At 40.4% G+C, this 17,291-nt stretch overlaps 1 protein-coding gene across 2 annotated transcripts in view; it reads left to right on the top strand.

The window, feature by feature from the left end:
* Positions 1-16,948, top strand: part of ARMC1 (armadillo repeat containing 1) — a 32,015-nt gene extending 15,067 nt beyond the window's left edge. Inside the window, exons 4-7 of one of the 2 annotated variants that reach the window (XM_030937980.1) lie at positions 6,224-6,413; positions 13,857-13,973; positions 14,058-14,132; positions 14,810-16,948. In XM_030937980.1, coding sequence (XP_030793840.1) covers positions 6,224-6,413; positions 13,857-13,973; positions 14,058-14,132; positions 14,810-15,001 — 574 coding nt within the window. In that variant the 3' untranslated portion in view covers positions 15,002-16,948. The remainder of the gene's footprint in view (positions 1-6,223; positions 6,414-13,856; positions 13,974-14,057; positions 14,133-14,809) is intronic. The other variant, XM_030937981.1, reaches the window with a different exon arrangement.
* The last annotated feature ends 343 nt before the right edge of the window (positions 16,949-17,291 follow it).

Below are 17,291 nucleotides of genomic sequence, written 5' to 3'. Positions count from 1 at the left end.
AAATTTCAATTTTAGATAGAGAAAAATTACAAATTATTCAGGAAGTAGTTTGTTACTGTAGGAAAATGGTGAAACTGCGGAACTATAAAATAAGCAAGTTAAGATGGTGCTGGTGGGGCATTTAATATTTCGGACATGCAGGACATGGTGGCTCATGCCTGAAATCCCAGCAATTTGGGAGGCCAAGGCAGGCGGATCACTTGTGGCCAGGAGTTCAAGACCAGCCTGGCCAACGTGGTGAAATCTCGTTTCTACTAAAAATACAAAAATTAGCTTGGTGTGGTGGCATGTGCCTGTAATCCCAGCTACGCGGGAGGCTGAGGCAAGAGGATCACTTGAACCTGGGAGGTGGATATTGCAGTGAGCTGAGATCTTGCCACTGCACTCTAGCCTGGGCAACAGAGCGAGACTGTGTCTCAAAAAAAAAAAAAAAAAGTCTCTCGGCCGGGCGCGGTGGCTCAAGCCTGTAATCCCAGCACTTTGGGAGGCTGAGACGGGTGGATCACGAGGTCAGGAGATCGAGACCATCCTGGCTAACACGGTGAAACCCCGTCTCTACTAAAAATACAAAAACTAGCCGGGCGAAGTGGCGGGCGCCTGTGGTCCCAGCTACTCGGGAGGCTGAGGCAGGAGAATGGCGTAAACCCGGGAGGCGGAGCTTGCAGTGAGCTGAGATCCGGTCACTGCACTCCAGCCCCGGCGACAGAGTGAGACTCTGCCTCAAAAAAAAAAAAAAAAAAAAAAAAAAAAAAAAAAAAAAAAAAAAAAAAAAAAGTCTCTCATCTGTAACTGCTTTGTTTATCTAAGTAGACAGAAGCTTGTGTGACTTTCTAGATACAGTTTTGTAGTAAATTATTAAGTTTATAATTAAAATAGTGGGAGTAGCCCCAGTAGCTATACTGGCAATTATAAGCATGCATACCCCCACTTTGCACATTGTTCATATGAATATCAATACTTGTCTATTTCTCCCCTCATCCTGTTGCTGCTAATGTGGAAGCCACTAGAACTGGTTTGTAAGAGAAGCCCTAAAGCCCTAAGGAATCCATTGGATATAATGGTTTATCTTCTGTGCAATGTACCTGGAATGGTTTCACCTCTATACTATCCTTGGAGTAATTGAAAAAGTAATAACTCAGGGTTTTTTTGTTTGGTTGGTTGGTTTTTTGAGACAGGGTCTCACTGTGTTGCCGAGGCTGGAGTACAGTGGTATGATCATGGCTCACTGCAGCCTCAACCTCCCAAGCTCCAGCTCTTCTCCTACCTCATCCTCCCAAGTAGCTGGGATTACAGACATGTGCCATTATACCTGGCTAATTTTTTAATTATTTTGTAGAGACATGGTCTCACTATGTTGCCTAGGCTGCTCTCCTGGGATCAAGCAATCCTTCTGCCTCAGCCTCCCAAAGTGCTGGAATTACAGGCATGAGCCATCACACCCTGCCCAGATAGTTGTTGTTGTTGTTGTTTTTTAATTGAACTAAATTCTTTTACAGGACCTCAATTCAGAAAGGGTGCTAGAGAAGAGGTCAGAAGGATAGAAGCAGTGATTAACCAGGAAGAGGAGGGCTGGTTTAAGGGTGATGACAGCAGAAGCATCTTCCTTTTTTTTCTGAAGCGGGTCTAGTATGGTAATCAATAGCAACATGTGGCAATTTAAATTAATTAAAATTAATGGCAGGGTGTGGTGGCTCATACCTGTAATCCCAGCACTTTGGGAGGCGGGTAGATCACCTGAGGTAAGGAGTTCAAGGCCAGCCTGGCCAACATAGTGAAACCCCATCTCTACCAAAAATATAAAAATTTAAAAATTAGCCAGGTGTGGTGGCGGGCACCTGTAATCCCAGCTACTCAGGAGGCTGAAGCAAGAGAATCGCCTGAACCCAGGAGGCAGAGGTTGCAGTGAGCTAAGATCGCGCCACTACACTCTAGCCTGGGCGAGAGAATGAGACTCCCTCTCAAAAATAATAATAATAATAATAATAATAATAATGATAATGATAGTAATAATTAAAATTAAAAACTCAGCTCCTCAGTCATATTAGCCATATTCCAAGTATTTAGTCATGTCACTAGTGACACTATTTCCATCATCTCAGAAAGTTCTGATGTAGAGTGCTGCTCTGAAATTTTCCTTTTTTTGTCTTTTTTTTTTGAGACTGGATCTCACTATGTCGCCTTGGCTGGTGCGATGTTAGCTCAGTGCAACCTCTGCCTCACAGGCTCAAGTAATCCTCCTGCCCTAGCCTACTGAGTAGCAGGGAGTTAGGCCATCATGTCCTGCTAATTTTTTTTTGTTTTGTTGTGGGTCTCATTCTGTTGCCCAGGCTGGAGTGCAATATCGCGATCTTGGCTCACTGCAACGTCTGCCTCCTGGGCTCAAGCAGTTCTCCTGTCTCAGCCTCCCAAGTACCTGGGATTACAGGCGCCTGCCACCATGCCTGGCTAATTTTTGTACTTTTAGTAGAGACAGTATTTCACCATGTTGGCCAGGCTGATTTCGAACTCCTGATCTCATGTGATCTGCCTGTCTCAGCCTCCCAAAGTATTGGGATTACAGGCATGAGCCACTGCTCCTGGCCTTTTTTTATGTTTTTTTTTTTTTTTTTTTTTTTTTTTTTTGTAGAGATGGGGTCTCGACATGTTGCCTAGACTGGTTTCAAACTCCTGGACTCAAGTGATCCTCCTATCTCAGCCTTCCAACATGCTGGGATTATAGGTGTGAGCCACCGTGCCCAGCTGCTCTAAAATTTTTTTTTTTCTTTTTGAGACAAAGTCTTACTCTGTCACTTAGGCTTGAGTGCAATGGCTGTGATCTCAGCTCATTGCAACCTCTTCCTCTCGGTTTCAAGCGATTCTCCTGCCTCAGCCTCCCAAGTACCTGGGACTACAGGTGCATGACACCACACCCGGCTAATTTTTAGTAGAGATGGGGTCTCACCATTTTGGCCAGGCTGGTCTCAAACTCCTGGCCTCAGGTGATCCACCCGCGCTCGGCCTCCCTGTAAGTGCTGGGATTACAGGCATGAATCACCACCCCCAGCCTGCTCTAAAATTTCTTTGCTTAACTGCATCTAGGGCTTTTTTTGTGTTTTGGATTATTTTTGTTTCATGGACTATTTACTGGCGAATTACTAAGTCAAAGATGTAAATATCTTTGTCTTTGTATCCCTGTTAATTGTTTTCAAATAATACCAATGATGCTTTTGCCAGCAGTTACTTTTTTTTTTTTTTGAGATGGAGTCTTGCTCTGTACCCCAGGCTGGAGTGCAGTGGCATGATCTCAGCTCACTGCAACGTCTGCCTCCTGGGTTCAAGTGATTCTCCTGCCTCAGTCTCCCAAGAAACTGGGACTATAGGCGCCCGCCACACCTGGCTAATTTTTTGTATTTTAGTAGAAACGGGATTTCACCATGTTAGCCAGGATGGTCTCGATCTCCTGACCTCATGATCCACCCACCTCGGCCTCCCACAGTGCTGGGATTACAGGTGTGAACCACTGTGCCTGGCCTGACAGTTCCCTTTTTATTAGATTTTCCGAACATTGGAATAGTTTCTTCACATCATAGTTCTCCTACCCTGTTTAATTTGAAATCAACTTTAAAAACAATTTAAACATCTCCGTTGAGACTGATAGAAAATGGATGGTTTGGGTGGGGACATAATTCCACTGAAATTGATTTGGAAAACTTTTTACTTGGATTTTTCTGGTGAGACACTTTACATTAGGTTCTTAAAGGGATTAATGGCTGGGCGCTGTGGCTCATGCCTGTAATCTCAGCACTTTGGGAGGCCAAGGTGGGCATATCATGAGGTCAGGAGTTCGAGATCAGCCTGACCAACATGGTGAAACCCCGTCTCAAACTCCTAACCTCAAGTGATCCACCCACCTCAGCCCCACAAAGTGTTGGGATTACAGACATAAGTCACTGCGCCCGGCCCGGTTTTTTTTTTTTTTTTAAACTTAAATTCATAAGTTTCTCTAATCATTGTCTCTTCATGCCCTTTATAACTTGTTCTTGGCTGATATTTAAAATATCTGAGAACTTCAGTGACTTCAATAAACTCTAAAATAACTATCAATAAAAATGCTGAGACAACTAATACAAATTAGTCTTTTTGATAGCTTCCTGTAACACACAGTTAAAGTCACCAAAAGTAACTTATCTCTGGTCAACAGTGGCCCAGAAAAGCACCTGATATAGTAATTGAGTGTCTGGAATACTGTCAGATTATCACCCCTGGAATTAAAGCTCTAAATAGCTAGAACATATACAATCTGAATATTGGAAAATGAAGTATTCTTACTCATTCAATAAATAACTTGCAAACATTTTCGTTAGGTTCTATGGAAGGTACAAAAAGGATACCTTCCTCCTCTTAAAGAGTTCATATACTTATAAAAGAAACAGAAAATTAAGATCAGTAGTATAAGTACAAGCATAGTACTCTGAATGCAAAGGGAGAATTCGGTTATTAGGTAGAGGCATTATATGGAAGGTGTTGGTTAAGCTGAGCCTTCAAACGTTGAAATAAGAGTTGGAAAGCCTGCAGTCTGGGTGAAGCTCTTCTAGCTAAGGAAAGGCCTAAACAAAACTTAAGGGTAGAAAGCACTCGAGAGCGAAGAACATATAAAAATGCATGGTCTTTGTAGGAGATGGCCAAGTGTCATAGTCAACCCAAAGAATAATAGAAGGACAAAGTGACCTGATGGAGATAGCCAAATGGGGCCAGATTTTAAGGCCTTGAGTGTACATTAAAGGGTTTGGGCTTAGTTGAGCCCATTGATAGGTGAAATGAGGATTCTTTTCTTACGGTTACATGTACTTACTCTGTTCAATTCCACTAATAAGAGCCATTAGACTGTTGTCCAGTGTGGTTAGCCACTCACTCTGTGTGGCAAATTAATTAAAGGTCTGTAAAATTTTTTTAGTTGCATTAGCCACATTTCAAGGGCTCAGTAGCCTCATGTGAGCGGAGAGTGCAGCTATAGAACATTTCTATCACTGCAGAAAGATTATTGGACAGCACGGCCCCCTAGTTGTTGATGTGGGGATCTCTAGTAGGATTTAAAAGCTTAAGAATGAAAACTTTTGTTAGAGCTGTGGTTTTATGATAAATACATAATTTGTAATATGTAAAAAAAAAAAATGTAAATTAAAAAACAATTGGTTTCAACATACAAAGAAATCTTGAAATTAGTTGATAGTATGAATGATCCTATTCCAATTTGGTTTCTCCTTTTGGATTTTTATATGTTGCATTTTCTTAAAAGTCAAGGTACTTTCAAATTGAGAGTTGAATGTTAGTGGTAATACAGGAACATATTACAACCTGATCTTGTTAGTTGATTTTGTATTTAATTATTATTATTATTTTATTTTTTATTTTTTGAGACAGAGACTCACTCTGTCGCCCGGGTTGGAGTGCGGTGGCCGGATCTCAGCTCACTGCAAGCTCCGCCTCCCGGGTTTACGGTGCCTCAGCCTCCCAAGTAGCTGGGACTACAGGTGCCCGCCTAGTTTTTTGTATTTTTTTAGTAGAGACAGGGTTTCATCGTGTTAGCCAGGATGGTCTCGATCTCCTGACCTCGTGATCCGCCTGTCTCGGCCTCCCAAAGTGCTGGGATTACAGGCTTGAGCCAGCGCGCCCGGCCATATTTAATTATTTTTATTAGGCTTTTTTTTTTTTTTTTTTTGAGATGGAGTCTCCCTCTGTCGCCCAGGCTGGATTCCAGTGGTGTGATCTGAGCTCGCTGCAACTTCTGCCTCCCGAGTTCAAGCAATTCTCCTCTCTCAGACTCCTGAGTAGCTGGGATTACATGCGTGCACCACCACACCCAGCTAATTTTTGTATTTTAGTAGAGATAGGGTTTCACTATGTTGGTCATGCTTGAACTCCTGACCTCAGTGATCCACCTACCTTGGCCTCCCAAAGTGCTGGGATTACAGGCATGAGCCACCGCGCTCAGCCAAATGTGTTTTTATACCTCTATAGTGATAGATTTTGAATCTCAATGAGCCACGTGTTTAAAATGAAATTAGAAGATTGTTATAGACAAGATGCTTTTTCTACATTATTGATTATTCTAGGATTCACTGCTATTGCTTTTAAATTGAACAAAGCATTAGAGTGAAAGAAACAAGGCTCCTTTTAGTGGAGAAATAAAATTACAGAATCAGTAGAAGTGACAAGACTAATTATATATGTGTTTCTTTTCAAGAACTACAACTCCAGGAGAAACAAAACTTCTGGCCTCTGAAATCTATGACATTCTTCAGTCCTCCAATATGGCAGATGGTGATAGTTTTAATGAAATGAATTCACGTCGAAGGAAAGCTCAGTTTTTTCTGGGAACTACAAACAAACGTGCCAAAACGGTGGTTTTGCATATAGATGGCCTTGATGATACGGTAAGGTCTGTTAGATAGGAAAGAGAAATCATGTTACTAGTTTCTTCAGTGTCCCTTGCTAACAGTCTTTGAGAATAAATCTCGCTATCAGTATTTTACTAATACAAAGGGTCATTTTGTGCTAAAGAGGTCAATCATAGGATATAAGAATTTAAAATATTTATGTCCCTAATAATAGAACATCGAAATATGTGAAGTAAATCTTACAGAAATGGGGAGAAATAGAAAAATCCACAGTTAGAAGCAGAGATTTTTAACACAGCTCTCTCAATTAATACAGGAAGCATACAGAAAATCAGTTAAGATATAGAAGACTCAAATAATGCTATCAACCAATTTAACCTAATTTTTATTTTATTTTATTTATTTATTTTTTATGTATTTTTTGAGATGGAGTCTCACTCTGTCACCCAGGCTAGAGCACAGTGGTGCAATCTTGGCTCATTGCAACCTCTGCCTTCCAGGTTCAGGTGTCTCTCCTGCCTTGGCCTCCCGAATGGCTGGAATTACAAGTGTGCGCCACCATGCCCAGCTAATTTTTGTATTTTTAGTAAAGATGGGGTTTCACCATGTTGGCCAAGCTGGTCTCAACTCCTGACCTCAGGTAGTCCGCCCGCCGCAGCCTCCCAAATGCTCGATAACAGGGATGAGCCACCGTGCCTGGCCCAAAGCATGTTCTTTGAGCACAGTGAATGCAAATTAGAAATCAATAACAGAAAGATATCTGAAAAATTTCCCCCAAATTTGTGAAACTAAGTGACACATTTCTTTTTTTTTCCTTTTCTTTTTTCAGGGACAGGGTCTCATTCTGTGGCCCAGGCTGGAGTGCAGTGGCACAATCATAGTCTACTGCAGCCTCGAACTCCTGGGTTCAAGTAATCTTTCTGCCTCAGTCTCCTCAGTAGCTGGGACTACAGACATGTGCCACCATGCCTGGCTAATTTTTAAGTTTTTGCAGAGATGGAGTCTTGCTGTGTTGCCAGGTCTTAGACTCCTGGCCTCAACCAATCCTCCTGCCTCAACCCTGCAAAGAGCTCGGATTACAGGCGTGAACCACTGCACCTAGCAAAATAGCACATTTCTTTTTTTTTTTTTTTTTTTTTTTGAGACGGAGTCTCGCTCTGTCACCCAAGCTGGAGTACACTGGCCAGATCTCAGCTCACTGCAAGCTCCGCCTCCTGGGTTCATGCCATTCTCCTGCCTCAGCTTCCCGAGTAGCTGGGACTACAGGCTCCCGCCACCTCGCCCGGCTAGTTTTTTGTATTTTTTAGTAGAGACGGGGTTTCACCATGTTAGCCAGGATGGTCTCGATCTCCTGACCTTGTGATCCGCCCGCCTCGGCCTCCCAAAGTGCTGGGATTACAGGCTTGAGCCACCGCGTCCGGCCAAGCTTCTATCTTAAAAAAATAGAAGAAGCTGAAGGGAATCACTGGATCTCAAGAGTTCAAGGTTATGGTGGTCTATGATTCTGTCACTACACACTCCTGTGTAGGCAACAAAAACCCTGTCTCAGAAAAAAAAAAGAAACTAGAAAAAGAGAGCAAATTAAAGCCACAACAAGCAGAGGAGAAGAAACAAGAAAGATCCGGGAAATGAAAAACAGTAGAGAAAAACCAATGAAATCAAAAGCTGGTGTTTGACATGATTGTTAAAATTGGTAAGCCTCTAGTCGAACAGATCAAGAGTAAAAAAGTCATAAATTATCAATATCAGAAATGAGAGAGGATACCACTGTAGATCCTACAAACATCAAAAGGATAAGTGAGGGGCCGGGCATGGTGGCTCACGCCTCTGTAATGCCAGCACTTTGGGAGGCTGAGGCAGGCGGATCACTTGAGGTCAGGAGTTTGAGACCAGCCTGGCCAACATGGTGAAACCCCATCTCTACTAAAAATACAAAAATTAGCCAGGTGTCATGGTGCAGGCCTGTAATCCCTGCTACATGGGAGGCTGAGGCAGGAGGTCGCTTGAACCCAGGAGGCAGAGGTTGCAGTGAGTGGAGATCATGCCCTCCAGCCTGGGCGACAGCAAGACTCCATGTCAAAAAAAAAAAAAAAAAAAAAAAAAAAAGTGAATATTTTAAATACCTTTATGCCAGTAAATTTCATAATGTAGATGAAACAGGTTTCATGAAAGACACAGATGACCGAAGCTCACTCAAGAAGAAACAGATGACCTGATTAATTGTATATCTACTAAAGAAATTGAATTTGTAGCTAAAAATCATGCCATAAATAAAACTTCAAGTCCAGATAGAAGCATGTTTTCTAGTGTCACTGGTTTTTAAATTTTTTTTTTTTTTTTGAGACAGGGTTTTACTCTTGTTGCCCAGGCTGAAGTGCAATGGCACAATCTCGGCTCGCTGCAACCTCCACCTCCTGGGTTCAAGCCTTTCTCCTGCCTCAGCCTCCCAAGTAGCTGGGATTACAGGTGCCCGCCACCACACCCAGCGAATTTTTTATTCAGTAGAGACGGGGTTTTGCCATGTTGGCCAGGCTGGTCTCTAACTCCTGACCTCAGGTAATCCATCTGCCTTGGTCTCCCAAAGTGCTGGGATTACAGGCATGGTCCACTGCGGCTGGCCTTAAATTTTATTTTGTCAGCCTGGCGCAGTGGCTCACACCTATAATCCCAGCACTTTGGGAGGCTGAGGCAGGTGGATCACGAGGTCAGGAGTTTAAGACCAGCCTGGCCAACATGGTGAAACCTCGTCTCTACTAAAGATACAAAAAATTAGTGGGGCGTGGTGGTGCACGCCTGTAATCTCAGCTACTCAGGAGGTTGAGGCAGGAGAATCCCTTGAACCTGGGAGGTAGAGGTTGCAGTGAGCCGAGATTGTGCCATTGTACTCCAGCCTGGGCAACAGGTGAGACCCCGTCACACACACACACAAATGTTTATTTTGTCTATATTTTTAGTTGTTGTAGAGGCTAAATCTGGTCCCTGTTAATCCATCTGGACTGCAACTGGACGTTCCCCTGAAGTTAACCTTGCACAGAGATTATATAACTTTACGTATTTAGGGGTAGCAGTTGGTAGATTACCACTTACCTCTTTAGCAATGCCAGGTAGGTTACATTAGATTATTCACAGCTTTTTTCTGTTTTTTTTTTTTTTTTTTGAGACAGAGTCTCACTCTGTCCCCCAGGCTGGAGTGCAATGGCGTGATCTCGGCTCACTGCAACCTTTGCCTCCCAGGTTCAAATGATTCTCCTGCCTCAGTCTCCCGAGTAGCTGGACTACAGGCGCCCGCCACCATGCCCATCTAATTTTTGTGTTTTTAGTAGAGACGTGGTTTCACTATATTGGCCAGGCTGGTCTTGAACTCCTGACCATGTGATCCACCTGCGTTGGCCTTCCAAAGTGTTGGGATTGCAGGCGTGAGCCATTATGCCTGGCCCACAGCTTTTTCTAGTTGTGTTTTAGGTGCTTAGGCTCAGGATTTGGGGTTTAGTAAATGAACTTGAGAAGGAACCTTCCATATGCATATTATCAGAGCCAAATCAGTCCACAGCTATCTTACTGAAAGTGGGATCACAAGACAATTTCTAGAAAGCAAGTTCTGATAAAGATAAATTGATTCACCGGAAGATCTTAAAATATATAAAATATCTCCAATACCGTATATTTAATTTTAATGAGTAAGAATAATATAGTTTCTTTTTAAAGCTAGCACAAATCAAATAATAAAACCCAGCAAAGCACACACAAAAATATAGGCTAGCCAGGTGTAGTGGCACATGCCTGTAGTCTCAGCTATGTGGGAGGCTAAGGCAGGAAGATCGCTAGAGCCTAAGAGTTCAAGACCAGCCTAGTCAACATAGTGAGACTCTATCTCAAAGAAAAGAAACAGCAGAAACCAACCAAACAAACATATAGGCCAATGTATAGTAAAAACATGATTGCCAAAGTCCAAAATGAAATATTAGCAAGTTAACTCTAGTACTATACTATCATGTTAACATTTTTTTGGTGACATAGCCTGGCACTAGTGATAAGTTTATTCCATCGATTCTCTCATTCAGTTCTGACAAGCAGCACAGAGAGATGTATATCTTCTTTCTTTCTTTTTGAGACAGAGTCTCACTCTGTCGCCCAGGCTGGAGTTCAGTGTGACACGATCTTGGCTCACTGCAACCTCCGCCTCCTGAGTTCAAGCATTTCTCCTGCCTCAACCTCCCAAGTAGCTGGGATTAAAGATGCCCACCATCATGGCCCACCAATTTTTTTGTATTTTTATAGAGATGGGGTTTCACTCTGTTGCCCAGTCTGGTTTTGAACTCCTGACCTCAAGTGATCTGCCTCCCTCGGCCTCCCAAAATGCTAGGTTATAATAGAAGGGGAAGTTGAGTTTAGAATGGTCAAATAACTTAACTGCTCCACCTATGTAACTTTAGCTTAGTCAACATTTTTTGGACTACTAGGTAGTGTGACTTCAGAATTGAACTTTTTTTTTTTTTTTTTTTCAGATAGAGTTTTGCTCTTTTGCCCAGGCTGGAGTGAAGTGGCACGATCTCAGCTCACTGCAGCCTCCAGCCCCTGGGTTCAAGTGATTCTCATGCCTCAGCCTCCCAAGTAGCTGGGGTTACAGGTACCCGCCACCACACCCAGCTAAGTTTTTTGTATTTTTAGTAGAGACAGGGTTTTGCCTTGTTGGTCAGGCTGGTCTTGAACTCCTGACCTCAGGTGATCCACCTGCCTCGGCCTCGCAAAGTGCTAGAATTACAAGCGTGAGCCACTGCTCCTGGCCCAGAATTGGACTTTTAATCACAATATTATAATTTCCTAAAAACAATCTAGTTTTATCCTGGAATTGTAAATATGATTTAACATAATGAAATACTTTAGTATAATATCAGTAAGTCAATAATTTGATAATTTGCTATTGATACTGCTGTAAATACAGAAAATCCAGGAGAATGATCTGAAATTTCTTAAAAATATTTTAAAAATCCAGTGACGTTATTAAATATATAGAAATCAGTCACTTCTTAAAAGGAGAAAAGTAGTTTTACTCTCTCAAGCAAAATAAACAGCTAGGAAGAGTGCAGGGGTATTTTTTCTTTTTGGTTTTTTAAACTTAATGATCAGTGTGATAGTAGCAAGGGTATTCTTATTAAGAACATAAGAGACTTAATAAAAAAAAATTAAATGTCCTCAGTGTTATAAGAAGACTGGAATAAGTGGAATGAAATGCCTGTTTCTGAAAGTTTGTAAGGATGTCAGTTCTTCCTAAATTTGTAGACTTAAAATGATACCAATCAGTCTGATGATTTTGGAAGTTTATTTCCCGATCTAAAAGTTCACATGGTAGAATGTACTAATTTTTACAATAAAAGGGAGCACCTAATGTTAGGCATTATTTTAGATACCAGGGATACAGTGATGACCAAAAAGCAAAACTTTTTCCTCTCTAGGAGCTAGCATAGTTGGAGGAGGCAGACAATAAGCTTGCTAAAAAAGTGTGTTAATTTATGTTGAAATAAAGATAAATTAGACTTACGAATCTCGTTTCTCATTGTGGCATGTGGTTGGCATTTAGTACCAGACTCTACCTGTGGTAAATTAGGCAAGTTGTTTTTCAACTTTTCACTTTACTCACATTTGAAATAAGAGATCAGATTAATAATATCCTAACTTATATATATTGTGCGAGCTTTACTTCACTTATAAGTTTACCTGGTGTTGAATATGTGGAAGAGATAAACATGGTGCTATTTGGCACCGATCCTGGAAGAGGGCTTCACCAAATGCAGGCCCCTGCAGAGCAGGGTCCAGACACAGTGCTCTAGATGAGCCCACTGTGGGCCCGTGCTGTGCCACAGACTGTCGTGTCCCAGGCCTCCCTGAGTAGGGTTGAAATGCAGAAGTAGGGAGATGAGCAATGATGTGAGCAGTTGTTCTGAAGGATGTGGAAATAAGTTTGAAAACTGGATATAGTCTACAGACTTGGCACATGGGTCAGTTGCAGATTGACCCCTCAGAAATATAAATGAAAACCTGTTCTCAATACAGAAATCAGAAAATGTAGAGAGTGTGATTTGGTATGTGGGCCAGAGGTGGAGGGAGCTATGAGGAGAAAATGCAGTTACTTTTTCCAGTTTCACTTTGGATCTTGTATTGAGATGACCACTTGATGGTCAAGTGGGTATGTCTGACAGACAAATGAAAATAAGAAAGTCATATTGGAGTTAGTAATGTTAGTGATGGCTAAAGTGATGAGAATAGTCTCCTGAGGGCTGAAGCAGAAAGAAAGTCAGTGTAGGCAGTAGACTTTGGAGTTAAGGTGAGACAGAGCTGGAATAATCAGTGGGGAAGTGGAAGGCCAGGATAATGTAGTATCCTGCATTGAAGCATTGAAGAGTACATGTTAAATTGTGTTTTGAAGAGTATTAGGAAAATGAGAACCACACAAGGTATGTCTAACCCTTGAGAATGCAAATGGTAACCATAAGAATGCCATAAATGAATGATATAGTGATATTTATAATACCAGGTGATTTAAGGAATAGGGACTTAAACAGTGAATGCTCACTAATTCTAACTTCAGTCTATTAGAATTTATCCCTGGAGATTTTTAGGCTAGAGTGTGGATCATAAACCTTTTCTTTTCTTTTTTTTTGAGATGGAGTCTTGCTTTGTCACCCAGGCTGGAGTGCAGTGGCACAATCTCAGCTCACTGCAACCTCCGCCTCCCGGGTTCAAGTGATTCTCCTGCCTCAGCCTCCCGAGCAGCTGGGACTACAGGCACGCGTCACCATGCCCAGCTGATTTTGGTATTTTTAGTAGAGACGGGGTTTTACCATATTGGCCAGGCTCTTCTTTAACTCCTGACCTCGTGATCTACCCGCCTCAGCCTCCCAAAGTGCTGGGTTACAGGCGTGAGCCACTGCGCCTGGCCAAACCTTTTCTTTATAGGACCAGAAAATAAATATTTTTGGCTTTGTAGACCACGATGGTCTCTGTCATAACTACTAACTCTGTCTTAGCATGAAACTAGCTTCAGATAATATGTAAACAAATGGGTGTGCTTGTGTTCCAATAAAATTTTATTTACAAAAACAGCTGGTGGACTATGGTTTTCCCCACCCGTGAGCTAGAAGAACCTCTGCTTTTCTGCTTTTTGGCATTTTTTCCCCTGTATTGTGTTCTGCTTTATTTAAGATGTAAATTAACCTTGGCTAACTTCTTTCTGATTAAAAAAATTATTAAAACTGCATATTAGTATTGAAGCTTTAAAAATTTAGGAATTACTATTCTGTTGATCTTATAAAATTTAAAAAATTTGACTAAGCACTCCCCGACTCTGTGCCCTGAAATAAGATGGTAAAACTGAAAATAGGTCATTTGCTGCCTTCCCCCCTCCAAAATATAACTTGGTTTTAGCTGATTTATTACCTTTTATTTACCTATTTTCATAACAATTTCCTTTTACTTTTTCAGTCTCGGAGAAATCTATGTGAAGAGGCTTTGTTAAAAATTAAAGGTGTTATTAGCTTTACTTTTCAAATGGCTGTTCAAAGGTGTGTGGTGCGAATCCGTTCAGATTTGAAAGCTGAGGTAAGTATTTTAAAAGGCTTAATATGTTTGAGATTACAGGTAAACAATTCAGTTTCAAAATCGTTCCTTTTTATCTTGACTTAGGCTTTGGCATCAGCAATAGCATCAACCAAGGTTATGAAAGCTCAGCAAGTTGTGAAAAGTGAAAGTGGAGAAGAGGTAAAAGTTGTATTTAATTTTCTTTATATCTAACTCACTCTCAGTTATTTTTTATGGCTAGCAGATTGCCAGTATTTCTAAATTAATAGTGCCAAGTATGTAAGGATGTGCTGTTTCTTGGTTAACAGTTAACTATTTTAGAAATATAAAGAGATCTTTTGTAGATACCAGAGTCTGCTCTTGCTGATTTTTACATGGAAATAAAGGATATATGTCTTCCTTGCATTTATTTTTAAATACTTTCTTCATAACCTTAACTAATTTTGACAATCCAAAAAATAAAGGTGTAACCACTGGGCAAGTAAATAGGGTGAAAATCCTTGTCTCTTGCTACTCTCTTCACTAGCTTTGTGATGGGGGAAACAAATATACCTTGAGCTCATTTGGGTTCCCATCTCATAGATGGGAGGTTCCATGGCTATCCAGTGGCCTGCAGTGGCTAGACACTTGCTTTAGTCATTATTACACAGAGAAAGGTTGCTCATTTACTCCTAGAATTTCAGCAGATCAGCTTCTGAGTTCTTACTTGTACTCTGCTTACTCCTTTCTGTATTGACACTGCTCAGCAATTGGGCCTACTGTCATGTAAAAGGAAAATTTACCCTGAGAATAACCATGGTAATTAGAATAAGGAGTAAAGTTGATTTTGTAGTAACTCTTAATATTTTCTGTATCAGATGTTGGTCCCATTCCAAGATACTCCTGTGGAAGTAGAACAGAACACAGAGCTACCTGACTACCTGCCTGAGGATGAGAGTCCCACAAAGGAACAGGACAAAGCGGTGTCCCGGGTTGGCTCACACCCAGAAGGTGGAGCTAGCTGGCTGAGCACAGCTGCAAACTTTTTATCCAGATCATTTTATTGGTGACTTCACTTTGGGGCTCAAGGACTGTGTGAACCAACAAGGGGCCAGTTTTCCATTGTTGTGGTGAACTGTCAAGTGCAATTTGCAATAAGTTATCATGAAAAGTTTTTAGATTACATGATTGCGTATGCTGCATTTTACATTTTATTGGACATTTTACCCCACAGAGTGGTAAAAAGGACAGAGGCTACAGATGGAGTTTCTTTGTTATGAAAGTATTTTGGTTTTGTTTTCTTTCATTTAATTGCCTCATATTTAAAAACCATGGGTCCACTGTTAAAACACACGTGTATGTGCAGCTTTAACATTTTATTTTACATGAAGCACGTGATTAGGAAAACTCGTTTTCTCCTCAAGCCTCAGGACCTACCTGAAGAGAAGTTTTCTTGTAGCTCAAGTTGTGCATGAATTACTGAATATTTTACTGTGCTTTTCTTCATGAAGGATACATGCTTTGTATTCTTCACTGAAAGCTGAAAACATTTCTTGTTACCCTCTTTTGTGCCTTTTTATTTTGCCAACCATGTTTATAGAAAGGACATTACTAATGACATTTTGCAAATTAAAAACATTCATTTGAACATAGTAGTCCCCTAGAAAAACAACTCTACAAAAATTTTGCGGCCTTATTCATTATAATTTTAATAAAATTAACACAAAATCAGTCAAGAAGAAGGAAACATGTATATTAGCAAAGTGTTTTTGGAGACTATTTGAATGTGACCAAATGTGGTTCTGGTTGACTTCTTTTCACTTTGGCTTATATCAGCTCTTGAGAGTTAAATCTGATCATGATATTGCAAACAACTGGAAATGGTCTCTAGGCCTTACTTTGTGATTATACGTTATCTCCTGCTAGAAAAAGATAATGTAGTAAAGAACTGACAAACTGAAAAAAAGAAAACAAAAATCAAATGCCTATAATACCCTAATGCCACTTTGGTATAGAGTCTAATTTTAAAACATGAATTGCTCGACAGAATTCTATTCAGTAGGTGTTTCTTTGTATTGCCTTTTGTGAATTTATTAAAAAAATGCTGCAGTTGTGTTAAATGAAAAAGACCCAAATTATAGCTTATGAAGAAATAAAGCCAGCGTTGATCACTTAATCCTGTTTCTCATGTCCAGCCAGAAAAAAAGAACTTCAGTGAAGGTAAGATAAATAAATATATACATATATAATACTTTTTTTGGTAGATAAGTGCTAATTACATATATGTAATGCTTTATTAAATTTCTGAAATATTTGGTAACAAATTTTCTTTTTTGGAAATTAATAAATCCAGATATGTATTAATGTTGATATGACTAAAAACAAGAAGAAATTGAAGTTTCTTTTCATCAACATGTAGAGCTGCTATTTTACTATTTGGAGAATATGATGTGAAAATTGGACCCCAAAGGGTTTCCTTGTGTTTTCATTGTAAAATACCATCATCAGTGAGAGTCTTGAGTTCACTAACATTATTACCTTCTGGAGAGATAGTTACTGGAGGCATTGAGGATGATATTTTTTTTTCATGTGTTTGGTTTCTCATTCAAGTGACACGCACAAACTGAAAAAACAAACAAACAAAAAAAACAAAAAAAACAACAACTTTCAGGGCACCTGTTGCTCTAAATGCATAATGTAACTTGCTGCCAGAACCAGATGTATTGAAAAAAGAAAATAAAACCACCTTCTTTCTATAGCCATTAAAGCAAAGTTTACTGTTCTAACAAATTTTTATTTTATTTTGCATTGCCACACATCTGCTTATTTAAAAACTACATCCCTTTGGTAGTAATGTTTCAGGACAAGTAGGTATTACCGCTTGATGTTTGTGTGTTCTAATTCTAAGAGTTCTTTATTCCAGATCATATACAGCAGTTAAGGCAACTGTAACAGCATTTTTTGAAATACATTGTAAAATAATAAAAGGTAACATAATTAAAATTGAGTGGATATTATATACTTGTGGTATAAGTATTATTGATTATTTTTAAATTTTATTTTAAGTTCTGGGATACATGTGCAGAATGTATCGTAGGTATACATGTGCCATGGTGGTTTGCTATACCTGTCAACCCGTCATCTAGGTTTTAAGCCCCTCGTACATTAGGTATTTTTCCTAATGCTCTCCCTCCCCTTCTCCCCACCCCCCGACAGGCCCTGGTGTGTGATGTTTCCCTATGTTGATTACTCTTAAGCCTGTGTGTACACACATTGCCTGGCACACTTTCCCAGTTCCCTGCAGTTGTGCCACCTAATTCCTACGCATCCTCCATTTGTTTCCTTCCTGACACCACACCT

This window comes from Rhinopithecus roxellana, chromosome 9 (assembly GCF_007565055.1).
Source record: "Rhinopithecus roxellana isolate Shanxi Qingling chromosome 9, ASM756505v1, whole genome shotgun sequence".
NCBI classification, from domain to species: Eukaryota; Metazoa; Chordata; class Mammalia; order Primates; family Cercopithecidae; genus Rhinopithecus; species Rhinopithecus roxellana.
Note: the sequence above shows the minus strand (reverse complement) of the source record. Positions and strands in the feature narration are given on the sequence as shown.